The sequence below is a fragment of the Jaculus jaculus genome, chromosome 2, assembly GCF_020740685.1.
Source record: "Jaculus jaculus isolate mJacJac1 chromosome 2, mJacJac1.mat.Y.cur, whole genome shotgun sequence".
In the NCBI taxonomy this organism is placed as follows: domain Eukaryota; kingdom Metazoa; phylum Chordata; class Mammalia; order Rodentia; family Dipodidae; genus Jaculus; species Jaculus jaculus.
The window spans coordinates 43,316,388-43,335,793 of record NC_059103.1 but is presented as its reverse complement, the minus strand read 5'-3'; the positions used below and the strand labels follow the sequence as shown (position 1 = coordinate 43,335,793).

The following is a 19,406-nucleotide window of genomic DNA, read 5'->3' as shown; positions in this document are numbered from 1 at the left end:
TGGGTCCTGGTTTCAGGTGCACTTCGCAGTGGCGGTTGGGTGAGACCATCCCCCAAGGCCCCCCCTTCTTCCTCTGTGCACAATTCACATTGCACACCAAAGATAAAACCCTCAGAGCTTGGGCTTTTATTTCTCTGGCACGCAGTGATGTGGGCATGGAATGGATCCATTTGAGGCACTATATAAATATTAAATAATACTCTGATAACAATATATTGAAGTCATTTTGGGGGCGGGGGTGTCTGGGCTTCAAGGGCTCAGCTGTGCATTAAAGAATTCCTTCTACAGCCCCAGTCTTGCCTTTGCACTGCATTCACCATTAAGGATGCTGGGTCATGTACTGTCCTGAGAGAAGGCCGCGTAGCCTTTCAGGAGCATTGATCCCGCTGCTGGATCATGCCATGACTGTTGCCTTTCTATCTAGACAGCAGCCATTTGCCTGGGATCCAGCTGGACACAGTGACCACGGCTGACTTTTTGGACGTGCTGGCTCACACCAAGCCTTCGGTGAAGAACCTGACTCAGAGATACTCAGCCTGGCAAAAGGAGTTCGAGTCTGTTTAAAATCACACTTAACCTCCTAGGGCTAATTAGCAAAAGTGAGAACTTTGAGACCGGAACAGAAAAGATAAAGCTATTCTTGGACACCAGGCTTATTTGGACAACTATATTAATTTGGAAACAAGAAATCCTTATATCAAATGTATATCATTAAATGTTAGCAAAACTTAGAAAATTTCAGTTACTTGTATATGTGCTATGATGTTCAGCAACGAAGATTTTTCTTACAATCAGACTATAGAATTAAAAAAATTTTTTTTTTGTTTTATTTATTTATTTGAGAGCGACAGAGAGAGAGAGGCAGAGAGAGAGCGAGAGAGAGAATGGGCACGGCAGGGCTTCTAGCCACTGCAAACAACTCCAGACGTGTGCACCCCCTTGTGCATCTGGCTAATGTGGTTCCTGGGGAATTGAGCCTCGAACCGGGGTCCTTAGGCTTCACAGCCAAGTGCTTAACCGCTAAGCCATCTCTCCAGCCCAAGACTCTATAGAATTTTGATGAGCAGTTTCCTGTGGTATTCTGCATTTGTGAACTGATATTTTCATTGTGAATTTTGTTTGTTTGTTTTCTGAGGTAGGGTCTCACTCTAGTCCCCAGTCTGGCCTTGAACTCAGAGATAACTCCTACCTCAACCTCCTGAGTTCTGGGATTAATGGTATATGTCGCCATACCAGGTTCAAAAAAATTTTTTAATTGAATTTTATATGTATTATAACAGGTTATAGTCTTTCATCCTCTCACTTTTGCTCACATTACCCTGAGGGGCCTCGCTCAGTGGGGTTATGGTATTCACTGTGGGGTCACGAGAAAAAGACTTTTAAAGTATCCGTATTTTGTTTTTTTTGCAACATATTCTCAAATCTGCCAGATACCCACCAGTATCCTTTTCATTTTACTCTTTAAAAATCATATTTTACTTTTATTTATTTATTTGATAGAGAAAGAGGGAGGGGGGAAATGGGTGCCCCAGGGCCTCCAGCAACTGCCAACAAACTCCAGACATGTGTGTCCCCTTGTACATCTGGCTAACATGGGTCCTGGGGAATCGAACCTGAGTCCTTTGGCTTTGTAGGCAATCGCCATCTCTTCAGCCCTAGTATTCTCTTCTAAATGGCCAAACACATCAAATAACTGTCAGATCTCTCCCTGCTCTCTGATCCTAGAACTCTAAGGGGGAGGGGACCATCGTAAGAGGAGATGTCTACCTAACCCTGTTTTCAGTCCCACATTTCAGCCAGCTAACCACTATGCTCATTGTCCCCAAGGATTTAACTTCCATGGTTCCTTTTCCCCAGAGAATAAAGGAAAACCTCCACTCTCCTGCCTCAGTTAGGTGGCCATCTGGTTGAACAGGTTTGCTGGACTCCAAGATAGTCTGTTATTCAGCTGCCAACCATTTCCTCCCTTCAGCCCTGCCTCACATCTCATTCCTCTCTACCTGCTGCCTCTGAGGTCTGAGCCTCTGCGGTTCCTCTACAGGGTGAAGTTTGAATGTCTTCTCCTTGTGCTGGTTTGAGTTACCAACACGCCGTCTACTTTTCATCTTCCAAATCATTACATCCTGTCCACATTCTTATTAGTTGATCCTGAAGGTTTTATAACTTTTTTCTTTTTCTTATTTTTTTTTAATTTATTTCAGAGACAAAGAGGGAGATAGAGAATAGGCATTCCAGGGCCCTCAGCCTCTGTAAATGAACTCCAGATGCATGCAACACCTGTGCATCTGGCTTACATGGGTCTGTGGAATTGAACCTGGGTCCTGTGGCTTTGCAGGCAAACTCCTTAACTGCTAAGCCACCTCTCCAGACCCCCTTCCTTATTTTGGTTGTGCTTTGAGAAAAGGAGACCAGCTAACATGTGAGTATAGTATAGTCTTTATGTTTACTTTTTATTTTTGGTTTTTTGAGGTAGAGTCTCACTTTAGCCTAGGCTGACCTGGAATTCACTATGTAGTCTGAGGGTGGTCTCAAACTCATGGAGATCCTCTTACCTCTGCATCTTCAGTGCTGGGATTAAAGGTATGTGACACCATGTCTGGCTACTTTTGAAAATTTATTTATTTGCAAGCAGAGAGAGAGTAAGATCCAGAGAGAGAAAATAGGTGCACCAGGGCCTCCAGCCACTGCAAATGAACTTCAGATGCATGCACCTCTTTGTGCATCTGGCTTTACGTGGGAATTAGGGAATGGCACCTGGGTCATTAAGCTTTGTGGGCAAGTGCTTTAATCACTGAGCTAGTCTCCCCAGCCCTATGTTTACTTTTTTTTTTTAATTTTTATTTTTTGTTTATTTTATTTATTTGAGAGCTACAGACAGAGAAAGAGGCAGAGAGAGAGAGAGACTAGGCACGCCAGGGCTTCCAGCCACTGCAAACGAACTCCAGACGTGTGCACCCCCTTGTGCATGTGGCTAATGTGGGTCCTGGGGAATCGAGCCTCGAACCGGGGTCCTCAGGCTTCACAGGCAAGCGCTTAACTGCTAAGCCATCTCTCCAGCCCCCTATGTTTACTTTTAAAAAGTAAATTATATTTAAATTTATATGAGTTGACTTGTTAGGATTGGTAGAAATATAACTTAACCCAACCTTTTACTTTTAGTTTTTATTTTTTTAATTTTTTTACTTTTTTGTTCATTTTTATTTATTTATTTGAGAGTGACAGAGAGAGAGAGAGAGAGGGAGAGAGGCAAATAGAGAGAGAGAGAATGGGCGCACCAGGGCCTCCAGCCACTGCAAACTCCAGATGCGTGTGCCCCTTGTGGGTCCTGGGGAATCGAGCCTCAAACCGGGGTCCTCAGGCTTCACAGGCAAGCGCTTAATTGCTAAGCCATCTCTCCAGCCCTTAGTTTTTATTTTTGAGGTTTGAATCTTCATCTAGCCCAGGCTGACCTGGAACTCACTCTATAGTTCCAGGCTGTCCTCAGACTCCCAGTAATCCTCCCACTCCACCTACTGTTAAGAGTAAAGGCACACACCGCCATGTCCAGCTCACTTTTTTTCTTTACTAAGCAGAGGTCACAGCTCAAATGCCTTCAGAAATAAGGAACTCGATGCCACCTGAATGAAGCAAGCTGGGTGGGGATGTGGTGAACTGGGAGTTTGAGGGCACAGCAGTGACTCAGCCCTAGGAAAACATGGAAGTTTAAACCTAACATTGGGGCTGGAGAGATGACTTCGTGGTTAAGCACTTGCTTGTGAAGCCTAAGAACCCTGGTTTGAGGCTCGATTCCCCAGTTTCCATGTAACCCAGATGCACAAGGTGGCACATGCATCTGGAGTTCATTTGCAGTGGCTAGAGGCCCTGATGCACTCATTCTCTCTGTCTGTCGTACTCAACTAACTAGCTAGCTAGCTAGCCAGCCAGCTAACTAGCTAACTAACTAACTAACTAACTAACTAACTAACTAACTAACTAAGCCTAACATTGCCAGATCTTACAATCTTCCTAGAAAACCCAGCAACTGACTTGCATCTGAACTTCCTGATTTATTTTTGAGAGACAGCTTGCAAGACAGAGAAGAGAGAATGAATTGGCATGCCAGGGCCTCCAGTCACTGCACTTGAACTCCAGACACGTGCACCATCTTGTGCACATTCGATGCCTTGTGTGTCTGGCTTATGTGGGATCCTGGGAGTCAAACTTGGGTCCTTGGGCTTTGCAGGCAAGCGCCTTAACCACTGAGCAATCTCCCCAGCCCTAAACCTCCTGATTTTTAAATGTTGGTAATTAAGGCTTATCACCTGTTTGTAGAAAACACACAACTTTCCCCCATGCCATTTAAGTGATGAAGAAGCCTGTTTGAGGCATCCACCATACCTCCATTAATCCCATCCTTACTTTTACTGGCTTATTCTTCATCACTGACCAGGATCTTTCACTAAATTAGGTAGTTGTGTGTGTTTGGTTGCTTGTTTATCTTCCCCTAACATAAGCTCCACAATTTGAGGTAATTTTCTTTTATCACTGCTGCTTTAAAATGGCATATCCAACGACTACCTGAGCTCCAGCAATTATGCCTTCCCAAGCACTTAACTGAACATGACTTCATCCCTTAGGAGACATCTACAACCTGATGAACTAGCCCTTAGTGTGGCTATATATAAATATATAAATTTTTTTTTTTTTGGATTTTTGAGGTAGGGTCTCCAGGTTGACCTGGAATTCACTAAGGAGTCTCATGGTGGCCTTGAGCTCACAGCGATCCTTCTTTCTCTGCCTCCCGAATGCTGGGATTAAGGGCGTGCACCACCACGCCTGGTTTTAGATATATTTTTTGAACAAGTTTAATATTTTATTTTTATTTGAGAGGGAAGGAGGGAGGGAAGTAAAAGAGACAGAGAGAGGGAGGGAGGGAGAGAATAGGCACACCAGGGCCTCTAGCCACTGCAAACAAACTCCATGCATGTGTATCTGGCTTATGTGGGTTTTGGGGAATCAAACCTAGGTCCTTAGGCTATGTAGGCAAGCACCTTAGCCACTAAGCCATCTCTCCAGCCCTAACTGTTTTTTTTTTTTGAGATCAATACCATGTATCAGTTACTTTCTTGTCGCTGAAACGAAATACCCAACCAGAAACAGTTTCACTTGGAAGAGTTTATTTTAGCTTACAGTTCAAGAAGGTAGAGTCCATCATGGTAGGGAAGGAGTGGCAGGAACAGAAAACCAGTATCAATGGGCAGAGACAAAGGGAAAGAGAAAACACCAAGCATGGCCCTTTGCTTCATTCGGTGCCTCCAGTGACACACCTCCTCCAGCAACACTCTAGCTGCTGAAAGTTCCACAACCGTTCCAAACAGCACACCAATTAGGGATGAAGTATTCAAACACAGGAGTCTGTGCAGGTCCTTTTCATTCAAACCCCACAACCACAGATAACCAAGGCAAAGGAAGCCCCTTGAATACTTCAGTTCCGTTTCCTCCACAAGGCCAAGGCACATTCAGCAGCTGACACCATTTACTGGAATGTTTAATTCAATTCTGATCTAAGACAAGTTTTCCTTCTCCTCATGGACCTCCCTGTGGACATGCCAGCTAGCAGGTCCCAGTGTGTGCTAAATCCATTTCCATGTGCTATGGAGAGGCTGTTTCTCATGACTGGGTCATTTTCTGGGGTCACCCATGCTTTCAAACTGCTGGCTTCCTGATCCTTCATAATGCTCATTTCTCTGCTTCAGTTTTAACTGTCTGCAGAGCATCAGCTCCATTATTTCCAAATGTCTGATGGGCTTCCCCTTTAGGTGTCTGTAAGGCAACATTGAAATGGAAACACTTCCCCTCTCCATACCTGTGCCTTTTACCATTACATGCCTTACATTCCAGGAGTACTTAGTTTGCTGTATTGGTTCTGGTACCATCTGGGTATCTGTGTTGCAGCCGAGACAAAAGAGAATCAGTCCTGCACAGTGGGAGAAGAGAGGTGGAAAGACAAATTCAGTGTAGCAAGGGCCACTACCACTTCATCCTGCAGGCAGGGAAGACGTCACAGGAAACATGACATGAAAGTCAGGTCTTCCTGGAGATCTCAGGTAATGTCTCATGACCAAGTAGAAAGGTCCTTCAGGTAAACAAATCCCATTTCGTCTCTGCTTATTTCCCATAATAACCAGGACTAGCACAGCAGTTTGTGAATAGCCACTATCAAGACGGTTGATAATTCCTGATGTGAACCCATCCTCAGACAGGCACCGGTTAGGACTTCTCTCCTGCCCACTGGGCTTTTCCTTACATGCAGCTCTTTGCTGAGAATATCTAAAAATTCCTGAGAGTACATTCCAGGTCAGCCTGGGCTATTGTGAGACTACCTCAAAAAGCCAAAATAAATAAATAAAATTTCTAAGTGTAGTAAAGTATCTTTTAATCCTCAGGAGGACATCACTGAGACAGCCCTTTTCAGGTTTTCTCTTCTAAGTACTTAAGATACAGTTCGCACACTTGATACTCACAGCATTGTGTGGTAAGAGGTGAGGTGACATACTCTTCTCAGTCAGAGGGTTAGACCTAAGCTAGCCAGGCACCAGAAGCTCTACCTTCAGCCATTCCATTCCTTCTGACTGGAGTGACTGTCATGTCATATCTGTTGTTTATACTCTGCAATGTATAAGTATTAAGTTGGGACATTTGCAAAAACCAGAACAAAGTGCTCACCAAGCTCCCATTTATTTAGCTTTGTTCCCTCCCATCTAAGACCGAGCTGATCTCTAAATGAGCATCAAAACCCGAAGCTCATTAACATCGGTGTGTGCTTCAATAAGGTGAACACTACAGTGATGCACAATTACATTCTAATAATTCAATGCCCAAGAGCCCTGTAAAACAATTGCCAAGGCCTAGGATTATCACAGTATGCAAATGCACTAGGAAAATCATTATCTACTTAGTCTCCTTCATGTGGGCCGGTTTAACATGAGAAGAATAACCTATGCTACAAAAAGAGATTTCATTTTACAACTGTAGTAACCAAGTCCATAAAGGCTTGAATCTGTCCCCGTAGTTTCTAAAAGATTTCTCCCATAGTGTCAGAGGCAAAAATAATGAAATCTTGCAAATGTATAGTTAATAGGACCCTGGTGGACACTAACTTCAAAAATGCATGGTCTATAAGACATTAAAGGCTTGATTTTAGTTTCTGCACTGTTCCTCTTAATAACAATGTCTAATTAAAACATCTGTAAAATAGTGATAGTTTTAATTTTACATAAAATTTCCAAAACAACTGTTACACAGTATATAATAGGTATCTGCAATGAATAGGTTATTAATGGAAATATTATTTTAAATTAAATTTAGATTCTAAATTTAAATTAGTTATCTCTGGATAATGAAGAGAAAAGGAAGTCATCTATGCTGGGAGTACAGGAAAGAATCCACTTTTCAACATCTGTTAAGTCTTCGCTTGATCAGTTGGCTGAAGGACCTTACATTTTTGCTGCTTCTGTCCTGTAGTCCACTTGGCACTTCTGTTGAGTTTCACAGTTACACTCTATCAAAATGACAGCCTTATATACCTCTGAATGCATCGCTGTATAATTTAAAAACCACCAATCAACTTTTTTCACAGACAATACCTCTCTTGTTTCCAGGGAGGAGATAGTAGAGAATGTTCCCTCTCAGCCTGTGATCCTGATGAATATTTTAAAAGGAATGACATAAAATCTCAGTTCTCCCTTTCTTTGGGTCCCATCTTCTTTTACAAAATAAAACAAAAGGAATTAGCAAGGCTTAGTGTTGGCTGCAATTCAATCCCTTTCTTTCTAATTACTGCACAATACAAGGGTTCCCAGCACTGAATGGTATGAATTGGTAAGGGATCCACTCCCCACAATGGAAGCTGCGGTTCAAGTTGCCTCACAGCATATGGTGCAGAATGTGGTCCACGGCCTGAGGGAAGCTCTCACAGGTTAGGTAGGGAGGTGGATTAATTTTTTCTTCATCAGCGTTTCGGTATTTTCCTGAAATGAAGGTAAAGCCAGTGAGCAAAGGCTACAGCTGGGACATTAGCTAAATTCATCATGCTGGGAGTGCCTGAGCTGGGCCCCCTACAATCAGCAGTGAGTCAGGGCTTCACATTGCCCAAAGCAAGGCTTCAGGATGCAAGAAGGCAAGTCCAAGAAAGATCACATTCACTACTTTCCCAGGTTCTCTGGTCTTTCACAATGGACAGTGCTAAGAACTGGTGTCACCGGTTCCTTCAAATCATGGCTGACAGAATCATTTTATCTACCACTTTTTACAAAAATATATTTTATTCTTGTAAGCGGGGGTGGAGGGAGAGAAGAAGGAAGACAGAAGAGAGAGAAAATGGGTACACAGGCATGCCAGGACCTCTTGCCACTGCCAATCCAATCCAAACCAAACCAAATAAATGGCAAGAAAAACTCCAGACACATATGCCGCTTTGTGCATCTGGTTTTATGTGGGTACTAGAAATTGAACCTAGACTGCCAGGTTTTGTAAGCAAGCCATCTCTCCAGCTCTTTTTTCACTCAAGAACAAGACTAATGATTCAAATCAGTGTTTTTTAAAATGGAAGCTCAGACCCCAGAGCATGGAGGTCTCTTCAGCTCCACAGTGAGCTGGAGCCTGGAAAGAGCACATGCTGCTGCTAAGCTGGGGACCTGGAAGCTGAGCTAAAGAGAGCACCTGGGGTGGTAGGAAAAGGCATGGACGCTGGCTCATGGGCCCAGGAAGGCAGGTCAGATAGCATACCAGGCGTCAAAGTGGTAGGCCCATGGTTTAACTATACCAACTCTGGAATTCCAGGCAGCCTGCTGTTCCTGGGCCTGGCCCAGAGGAGATACTCCATACAGTGGCCACAGACAACTTTTACAAATGGCAATGAGGCAGCATGGACCCTGTCGCATCAGCTTTATGGACACAATGCCCTTCCATGCTGCTCTGTCTCCTAGTACTCTTGTCCATTGGCCCCAGTGGTTACTAGGGGAATTGAAACCTGGTCCTTTCGGCTTTGCAGGTAAGCACCTTAACTGCTGAGCCATCTCTTCAGCCCTCAGATCTTCTCTTGATCAGTCTCACACAACTAGTCAGCAAAAGCTAAGGCCAGAATTACAGATAATTAACAGTCTAGTATAGTCATAATGCTGCATTAGCTGTATCTTCCCAAAGATTTTTTTTAATACTTATTTAGAGAGTAAGAGTAAGGGAGAAAGAGAGACAGAGTAAAACAGAGAGAGAAAGAAAGTCTTTCCTTTTTACTAAATATATTTAAGAGACCATACAGCATAAACCTAAATTAGTGGACATATTTCCTAAAGTTTTGTTTCCTTATGGTTCAAATCCTTGTTATGCTAGGCCAAGTGTTCTACCACTGAGGTATGTCTCCAGCCTTCTAAATTTTTGATCACTAAAACAATAGATGAAAAGACAAGAAAATGTTTCTGTGCATATTTTTAAACAAAAAATGGTCAGAAAATAAAAGCACTCGGCTGTGTATGTAGTTCCTGAAGAACTCAGCCCCGTCACTGCACAGCCCACACAGAGTCAGAAGCATGCTCACAGAGCACACAACCCATGCCCCTGGTTCCATCTGGATCTGGTGAACAACGTTTCTAGGAGATCCCCTAAAGTTATCTCTGGGCATGTAGTATAATACCTCTAGTCTCAATCTGGCTCTGCACTGCATGTGTACTCCCCTGTTGTCTGTTCCTTGGAATCCTAAACCCACTTCATTTTTGCTCCATAGTGAAAAAGAACTCTGCATTTTTGCAAAGGCTGTTCTGCTAGCACTTGGGAACTTTATCATGTTGAGTTTTAGGGGACACAGGGTCTTTTTATGTAGCCCTGGTTGGCCTGGAACTTCCCATTTAACCAGGCTGGCTTCAAATTTGGGACCCTGCTACCTTGGCCTCCTGGATGCTGGGACTACAGGTGTGTGTACCATGCCTTTAATCCCAGCACTTGGAGGCAGAGCTAGGAGGCTCACCATTAGTCTCTCTCTTAAGTAAATAAATAAATAAAGTATTTTTAGCTGGACCTGGTGGCATACGCCTTTAATCCTAGCACTCGAGGCAGAGCTAGGAGGATCACCATTAGTTCAAGGCCACCATGAGACTACATAGTGAATTCCAGGTCTGCCTGGGCTAAAGTGAGACCCTATCTCGAAAAACCAAAAGAGAGAAAAAAGAAGGCCTATATAAAGATACATACCAGTTTTGACTAAGATGCCCAGCATGCCAGTATTCTGAGCCCCACCAACATCATCCCTGCAATCCTGGAAAGACAAAGAAAACATTTGGTCCTGAGCTTTCATTCCGTTGTTGACAAACCCTACCAGTGGCTCATGAGGCTGCACTGGCTATCTAAAATTCCTGCTTTTTTCCCCTTAAAGAGGGGCAGTATAAGAATGGTGGCACCATATGCAAATATTGTGAGAACCATGCTGGGAAGGGAGGCATCACCAGGGCAAAAGGTCGACACGAGAGCAAGGAGCTGAGGACTGAGCAGAGAGCAACGATGAGTCTTCGCACTTTGCTGCATACCTCTCTCCTCCCTTAACAGGTGTCACAGGAAGATGCATCCTGCGCATTGGTAGCTTGTGAGGAGAATGATCCAGGTACAGATAGTCAGTGAGCTATCAGAAGGTAATTGTTCTGTGGCCCACACCCAATATTACCATTAATCCCCATCCCGATGCCCCTAGCACATAGAATCAGGTCAAGCAGTGCACCCAAGCAGACTGCTTCTCCATGGTCATTTCATACTTAGCAGTCTGAAGAGGGACCTCTTCTGACCAATCCTTACTCAAGACAAGGACAAACCTACTTGGAAGAACATGGTGTGACGTCATGTTCCAATACTCAGGAAACTGAGACAGGATCAACTCACCAAGGCAAGTCTGGGCAGCACAGTGAAACAAAACTCAAAAACAAAATACAAACTAAGCCCAAACCAATGTATGCTTGCTTGACTTAAACATATATATAAATATAATAAATATATATATTTTTTATAAATATATATAAATATAATATATACATATATATATATATATATATATTTTTTTTTTTTTCCTCTTTTGGTTTTTCGAGATAGGGTCTCGCTTTAGCCCAGGCAGATCTGGCATTCACTATGTAGTCTCATGGTGGCCTTGAACTAATGGTGATCCTCCTAGCTCTGCCTCAAGTGCTGGGATTAAAGGCGTATGCCACCAGGTCCAGCTAAAAATATTTTATTTATTTATTTATCTAAGAGAGAGACTGAATGGGTGTGCCAGTGACTCTAGCTACTGCAAACAAACTCCAGATGCATGTACTACCACATGCATCTGGTTTACATGGGTACTGGGGAATTGAACCTGGGTCCTTAGGCTTTACAGGCAAATGCTATAACTACTAAGTCATCTCTCCAGCTCTTCTTGGTTGATTTTGACAATGAATGGGCGGTAACTAGAAATCCAAGGTCTACTAGAAACAAGACAATCTTGCCATCTTATGTCTATAAGCAGGATTTGCTCAAATCATTCCTGAAGACAAATTACTCCTTAACAATTATTATTACTCAACAATAGCTCTTGGACACAGTTTCAAAATGTTAAAATCTTCATTTAAGTTCTACTAAAGACCTTTCTGTTACAGATAAATTTTTCTTTTCTTTTCTTTCTTTCTTTTTTTTTTTTTTTTTTTTTGGTTTTTCGAGGTAGGGTCTCACTCTAGTCCAGGCTGACCTGGAATTCACTATGGAGTCTCAGGGTGGCCTTGCACTCACGGTGATCCTCCTACCTCTCCCTCCCGAGTGCTGGGATTAAAGGCGTGTGCCACCATGCCCGGCAAATTTGTCTTCTTGAAGAGATTGGGATGGGTGAGAGAGGAGGCAAATGGGAAGTGGGGCATAAATGGATAAAGGAAGAAGAGAAGGAAAACTGCCTGTTTTCTGGATAACAGACCACTCCACATGCAGCTGGATTCAACTGTCATATGCTTTCCCTCCTCCTATCTCCTCCTAGTCCCAGAATCTCCTGGAGTTTCTGGCCCCAGAAAATGACCCTGTCATACACATTTGTCTGGAAAAGTCACTAAAGATTCCCAAGAGCAAATGGTCTGACAGAAAATACGGCTTTTTCCAAGCACCACATGTTCTCTCTCATATGTGGATCCTAACTACAGATGATTGGGCTTCTGCGTGAGAATGAAAATACTTAGTAGCAGAGGCCAGTAAATTAAAAAGGAGACATAAAGGGAAGAGAAAGGAAGGGAGGAGGGTACTTAATAGGTTGATATTGTATATATGTAAGTACAATGCTTGTGATAGGGAGGTAATATGATGGAGAATGGAATTTCAAAGGGGAAAGTGTGGGGGGTGGGGAGGGAGGGAATTACCATGAGATTTTTTTTATAATCATGGAAAATGCTAATAAAAATTTAAAAAAATTAAAAAAAAAGAACATTGCAAGGCAAAAAAAAGAAAAAGAAAATACGGCTTTTCAAGTTCAAGTTTCAAAATCAAGTTCAGCGAACATTCTGTTCATTTAAATGGATGATTCAGAAACAGTGGATGACAGCAGTGACACAGCAACTTTGAGAGTCTTCGTATGCCAATACACTGATAATTTGGGGTGTTCCTAGATCCTTGTCCTATGAATTGAAAAATGAAGTCCACAGACCAGAGAGCAAGGTTCAGAAAGGTTCTGTTATGGCTAAAGCTTTAGGAGGAGTAAGAGAATGGAAGCTTAAGCCTAGAATGTAAGAGAATGAAGCAAGGTGGAGCTCTTGTCCAGGGAGGTTAAAGGGGGTTTGAGAAGCCCACCTCATGACTCAGATCTGGGTTTTTGTGGGGAGTTCTACATAAGGAAGACCACATTGGAAGGTCACTACAGATAAAGACCAGATCTTACAGCTTTTCCAGTGATCTTAGGTAAGGATCAGAGTTTTTGTCCTCGAGGAAGGGTGTAAGCTTAATCTAGAGATCTTTCCTTGAGGGTATGATATCCAGATTTCCATAAGTGTAGTGATATTTCTCACTTTTAGTCAAGGAAAAACTCACTTTGGGGTTCTGATACCCTGACTGCCTAGCCAATTTCTGTCTCCTAGCAGCAGAACTTTGGCACATTTCCATGAGTTAAAAAAAGTAGGGGGGTGCTGGAGAGATGATTTAGCAGTTAAGGTGCTTGCCTGCAAAGGAAAGGACCCAGGCTTGATTCCCCAGGACCTATGTAAGCCACATACACAAGGTACAGCGTGCATCTGGAGCTCATTTGCAGTGGCTGGAAGCCCTGGTGTGCCCATTCTCTCTCTTCCTCTCTCCCTCTCTCTGCCTCTTTCTCTTTCTCTCTAATAAATAAATGAAAAGAAAAAAGGAAAAGGAAAGAATATTTAAAAAAAAAAAGCAGCAGGAGGGCATTGGGTGCCTAAGGTCTACCTCCAGCTGTGCTAGCAATCAGCTGTGTGAGTAGGTAGGAGAGCCACCTATCTAAGCTTCCGTTTCCTACTCTGTAGAACTAGAGCTGGACTGCAGGATCTCAATGCTTGCTTCCAGCCTGGCATGTTGCTATTTGAACATTGAAATAAAACATTGGTTCCAACTCTCCATGACACAGCACACACAAGAAACAATGTCTGCCAAGTCCAGTAGGGCAAAATGACAAGGTGCTCCCCACCACAGATAGCCAGCCAGATTTTCTACTTGTTCCAGTCTTAGCCCTACTACTGAAAGAGCTAATGTTAGCTATTGTAGTCTACTGATGGGGTTCTCCCAACATGATTAACAATGGTAGAATTCTTTATTTTTGATTTATTTGACAGAGAAAGGGAGAGAGAGAAAGAGAGAGAGAGAGGGAGAAAGAATATGGGTACATCAGGACCTCCAGCCACTACAAATGAACTCCAGACATATGCACCTCTTTGTGCATCTGGCTAACATGTGTCCTGGGGAATTGAACCTGGATCCTTTGGCTTTGCAGGCAAACACCTTAACTGCTAAGCCATCCCTCCAGTACATGGTGGAATTCTTTAAATAAAGGTTGCTTTCCATGAAATACTTAGACTTCTATTGAGATTTTCCTCCCTCCCCAATTTTTTTTTTTCTTTCCTAGCTCAGGCTGACCTGGATCTCACTCTCAGTAGTCCCAGGTTGGCTTTGAACTCTCAGAGATCTTCCTACCTCCATCTCTGTAGTTCCGGGATTAAAGGTGTGAGCCACCATATCCATCTCTACTGGGATTTTCTTTAGGAAGACATATGATGCATTTAATTGACCTACAATATAAATAGTACTTTTTTGGGGGAAAAAAGGTTTATTTTGGCTTACAGATTCAAGGGGAAGCTCCACAATGGCAGGGAGAATGATGGCATGAGCAGAGGGTGGACATTACCCCCTGGCCAACATCAGGTGGACAATAGCAACAGGAGAGTTTGCCAAACACTGGCAAGGGGACACTTGTTATAATACCCATAAGCCTGCCCCCAACAATACATTGCCTCCAGGAGGTGTTAATTCCCAACTGTCATCAGCTGGGAACCTAACATTCAGAACACATAAGTTTATGGGGGAACACTTGAATGAAACCACCACATTCCATCCATTATGTAAAATGAAATAAATCGTTAACCATCCATGATATAAAATGAAATGCATTCAGTCCAATTTTCAAAGTCTCCATAATCCGGGGTCTTTTAACTGAACCATAATAACAACCCCCCCAAACCATGATGGCACAGAACTTTTTTTTTTTTTTTTTAAGTAGGGTCACTCTCGACCAGGGTGACCTGGAATTCACTTTGTATTCTCAGGATGGCCTTGAACTCATGGTGATCCTCCTACCTCTGCCTGGTTTTCTTTTTTTTAAATTATATAAGTCCAATTATGTAGAAACAATCCAAAATTTCAGTTTGTTTAAAAGCACACCACTGGATGTCTACAGAAAGCTTGCTGTAAGTAGCCACAAACTACTATCTCTATCACAAGTACCAGAAAGTCTGCTTCCCTAAAGCAGGTTCCTGGGATGAAAAGTGAGCTCAGGGCATCTCACCGATTCTACTACTTACATCTCCTATCATGATGGCCTCCTCTGGTGCACAGCCAGTGTCCCTCAATGCTTCCAGAAAGAATGTCTTCTCTGGTTTTCCCACGACTATAGCTTTGGTGTCCGTGGCATACTCCAAAGCAGCGACAAATGGTCCTGGCCCCAGTGCTAAGCCATCTTTCCTCTTGTAATACCTGGCTTTGTGGATGGCTATCAGAGGTGCCCCTTCTAGGAGTAACCTGCAGAGATGGAGAAAATGGAGGTAGTCTTTTTTTGACTGGGAAAAAAATGTCAGGCTTACAAAGTGGTTTCATTCACACTCACAGAAACAAACTGTTTCTTATTAACTTTTCATGATTTGCTGTCTTTTAATGAATTCACAAAAACTACTGGGAATTACACTCAGATACACTACATACAGAAAGGTGACAGATTATTAAATTTTGGATTGCTTCAACCTTTTACCTTTAGTGGTTTCAAACACTTTTCCAAATCATTAGGGGAAGAGAATTAAGAGAACTAAACTAAATAAAGCACTTGGGGGAAGCAGCTTAACTTAATGAGATGAGGTGTTTCAACTTTCCCTCATGGGAAGCAGGAGGCTCCTAAGCCTCTCAGGTGCCACACGGTTGTTGCTGCGGTAACATATGAAACACTTAGATTTCTTTTCATCTACTTCAACAGTTTTTTTTTTTTTTTTACTACAGAAGTTTAACAGAGAATTTTATGGAGCTCCTTCTTTTCATTGTACCTCCTCATAGCACATTCTGACTGCTTTCTATGCTTTGTGTATCAGGCCATTGCCCTTAAGTACTCACTAGCCAGGTTTAAGGTCAAATCATGACAAAGGACAAACTTCTTCCACACCAAGCAAGAGGTATGCAGACTTTTCTCAGCAGTATGATGACCAAACTACATATTGCACAGGATCCTCCTTACTGACTCAAGCAAAATGTAACAAAACTCTAGGAACTTAATCCTTAGGTCCCAAGCCCACCCACAAATCTGCCACCCATCCCTACACTGCAGCCTTTAGTCTAACTGAAGCAGTCACACTTGGATTATTGTTTAATGGAATCCAAGACATGATATTTTTCTTAATCTGCTTTTAACCAATGTAATAAATGACCTCACCAGCTTAATTTACTTTCAGTCATCTCCTTAGTTAAAATGTTTAGTATGTCCATGGAGGAAGAATTCATCATATCTAACCCCTCCCAATTATGAGTAATTAAGCACTCAGCTATGAAGCTGCTAAATTATTCTTGTCAGTGGGCATGGAGATAACTTCCTGTGGGAGATGTAGAATTTAGACATTCATGATTAAATATTTTATTAAGTAAAACCAACACTGGACTATTACAGGGGCTGTTAGTTACTACAAATTGTTCACAGCACAGGACAGATCTTTCACATTTACTAATATTAATGCAAACTTATTTCTGAAAGAGGAATTTGAAATCCAGCAGTAGGAATCCTGCAAAGCCCCTCTGTTGGCCTTCAAAAACCACAGACGACAGCAATCAAATAGCAGTGGGTGACACATCTATTCCCCCTCATCCCATCTGTTTTTCTACCGCGGAACTGGAATTCTTTATGCAACAGACCTCAAGACTGCTTTCCACTTACATAGCTAAGCTAAAAACTCATTTGATTTAGCTTTGTTAATATTTTATTGTACACTAGCTGGAGAAGAGACTTATTGACTTGACCGATGTGCATGCTGCATTCCCAGGCAGTTCTTTATGTCTTCTCAGGAAGGGCTGAATCTGTGGGATTCTATACATTCCTCTCAGTGTGCACTGGCTGGCATGAAGCAGCTCTGCTGCTGTCTTGCAGCAGAGGCTTCACTGCATCTTGGAAGGGCTGAAGTTTATTTATGGGAAGAAGGAAAATGTCTTCTAGGGCACAGTTTAAGGGTCTTTCATGGCAGCTTTTTTTTGTCGTATCTTTCTGTATCACTCTAGCCCATGCTGACCTGGAATTCACTATGTAGTCTGAGGGTGGCCTCCAATTCATGGCAGTCCTATCTCTGCCTCCTGAATGCTTGGATTTAAGGTGTGTACCATCATGCCTAGCGTGGTCAAATATTTTTGAGAAAACTGAAAACAACAACAACAACAAAAAAAAACAGGCATGGTAGTGCACACTGTATGCTATGAACTCAGGAGGCAGAATGATCCCAAGCTTGAGGTCAAGCTGGGCTACAAAATAAGACTCTGTCTCAAGGGGAAAAAATATATATAAAAAATAGATACTCCCATGCTTTGAATTATTATACTTACCTGAAATACCATAGCAGGAAATCTAAAAATTTTCCAACTGTTAGCCTGCTGAGCCATAAGAAACAAAGGAAGAAGACAGAAGAAGCTGATACCCAAATTTCTAGTTATAAATGCCAGGGAGGCAAAGAAAAAAACTGGAAAAACAAAAATAAAAACAAGAAAACCCTAGCCAGATAAAAACAGAGCCACAATAGAAAATTCTCATGCAAAGCAAGAAAAGCTGAGGGGCTAATTTAAATTTAAAGCCAGAAAATACTGTTGCACGGGACCTTACGGCACATCAAGTCCAACCTGACTAGTTTCAGAGATACTGGCTGATCTTTTACACCAACCAGGGACAGCCAGAACCAGGAACTTTGAAAAACAACCTTGCACACGTTTAGAGGGACTATGCAATCTTTCTGAGTAATTCCTCCTCGTCAAGAGATGTTTTTCACTGAAGACCGGACTGCTGCTTAAGTGTCAGATACCTCCCACACGTCCAACAGCAAGAGTCTCTCATCCGGTTCCCTGAAGTCTTCCTCTTCTGCTCTTTTCCAGCCTAATAAGCTCATCCAGTTACTCAAGCCAGAAACCTAGTAGGTATCCTTGGTTTCTCACCCCACACACCACTATTTCCATGTCACTATCCAGTAGCAAATCCAGCAACTTCCAAAACAAAGCAAACCTAGGGAGGGACATGTATCTTCCCTGCTTAAAATCTCTTCAGTAAGTTCTCACTGCAAATAGTATTAAATCCTAGTCCCATCCTCATAGCACATCAAGCTTGCCTTATTTTCCCCTACTGTCCTAGGTCATCTCAAGTTACCTTTTCTACTGTGGACAGTATTCCAGACACTCCAGTCTACTCTGATTTCCTACATTCCTCCAACAAGAACCCTCAAATTCTTCCTGCTTCAGTACTTCCCTCTACTTGAAAGGCTCCATATTTTTATTTATTTGAGAGAGAGAGAATGGACACATCCAGCCACTGCAAATAAACTCCAAATGTATGTGCCACCTTGTGCATCTGGCTTACATGGGTTCTGGGGAATCGAACCTATGTCAAGTGCCTTAATTGCTAAGCCATCTCTCCAGCCCAGCCCCATATTTTTCACACAGCTTTTCTCTTACCTGTTTGATAGGGCTGTTTCAATATTAGGACATCAAAGAAGCCATTCCTAACCTTCCTATATGTTTCTTTTCTTTTCTTTTTTGATTTTTTTGAGGTAGGGTTTCACTCTAGTCCAGGCTAACCTGAAATTCATTATGTAGTTTCAGGTGGCCTCAAACTCACAGTGATCCTCCTATCTCTGCCTCTGGAGTGCTAGGATTAAAGGTGTGCACTACCATGCCTGGCTCTCTTTTCTTTCTTTTTTTGAAGTAGGGTCTCACTTTAGCCCAGGCTGACCTGGAACTCACTATGTAGTCTCAGGATGACCTTGAGCTCACAGTGATCCTCCTATCCCCCTACCTCTGCCTCCCATGTGCTGGGATTAAAGGCATGTACCACCACACCCAGTTCTCTCTCTCTCTTTTGTTTTGAGGCAGAGTATCTATGCCTGGCTGACCTACCCGGCGCTCATATGTTGTCCAAGCTGGCCTTGAACTCACAGTGATCCTCTTTAGATTTTTTTTTTCCTTTTCCATCATGCCACTTGCCACAATTTGTAATTCTAATAAATTTTGTTTGGTCTTGTCTGTCTTAGTAGAATATACACATCAGTTTTACTCATCACTGTATTTTTGGCAAAAAAAAAAAAAGGGCTTAGTACCTCTCACAAAATGGTTATTTAATAAAACCTTGGGACTGGAGTGATGGGTTAGCAGCTAAGGCACTTGACTGCCAAGCCTAAGGACGTAGGTTCAATTCCCCAGTATCCACATAAGCCCGATGCACAAGGTGACGCATGTGTCTGGAGTTCATTTGCAGAGGCTAAAGGCCCTAACACACCCATTCTCTCTAATAAATAAATAGAATAAAATATTTAAAACATAACCTGGAGAATACCTTCCTGATTTGATGCATACAGGCCTCCCCAGAGTATATGTCTGGCAATAATAGCAATAGTTTTATTCATAAATGTGCTATGGACAGTATGCACTTA

At 42.5% G+C, this 19,406-nt stretch overlaps 2 protein-coding genes across 9 annotated transcripts in view; one reads left to right on the top strand and one right to left on the bottom strand.

Moving 5' to 3' along the window:
- Nucleotides 1-730, top strand: part of Katnal2 (katanin catalytic subunit A1 like 2) — a 174,837-nt gene extending 174,107 nt beyond the window's left edge. For 6 of the 7 annotated variants that reach the window (XM_045144273.1, XM_045144272.1, XM_045144277.1 and 3 more), the window contains one exon: nucleotides 425-730. In XM_045144273.1, the coding sequence (XP_045000208.1) occupies nucleotides 425-564 (140 nt within the window). In that variant the 3' untranslated portion in view covers nucleotides 565-730. The remainder of the gene's footprint in view (nucleotides 1-424) is intronic. The other variant, XM_045144274.1, reaches the window with a different exon arrangement.
- A 4,409-nt stretch (nucleotides 731-5,139) lies between these two features.
- Nucleotides 5,140-19,406, bottom strand: part of Hdhd2 (haloacid dehalogenase like hydrolase domain containing 2) — a 45,533-nt gene continuing 31,266 nt past the window's right edge. The window contains exons 5-8 of one of the 2 annotated variants that reach the window (XR_006635741.1): nucleotides 15,057-15,273; nucleotides 10,225-10,288; nucleotides 6,504-8,009; nucleotides 5,140-5,956 (exon numbers count right to left, since the gene is read on the bottom strand). Coding sequence is in view for 1 of the 2 variants with exons in the window: in XM_004656804.2 (XP_004656861.1) it covers nucleotides 7,906-8,009; nucleotides 10,225-10,288; nucleotides 15,057-15,273 (385 nt within the window). In the remaining variant the exon portion in view is untranslated. Of the gene's footprint in view, nucleotides 8,010-10,224; nucleotides 10,289-15,056; nucleotides 15,274-19,406 lie in introns of both variants that reach the window. The other variant, XM_004656804.2, reaches the window with a different exon arrangement.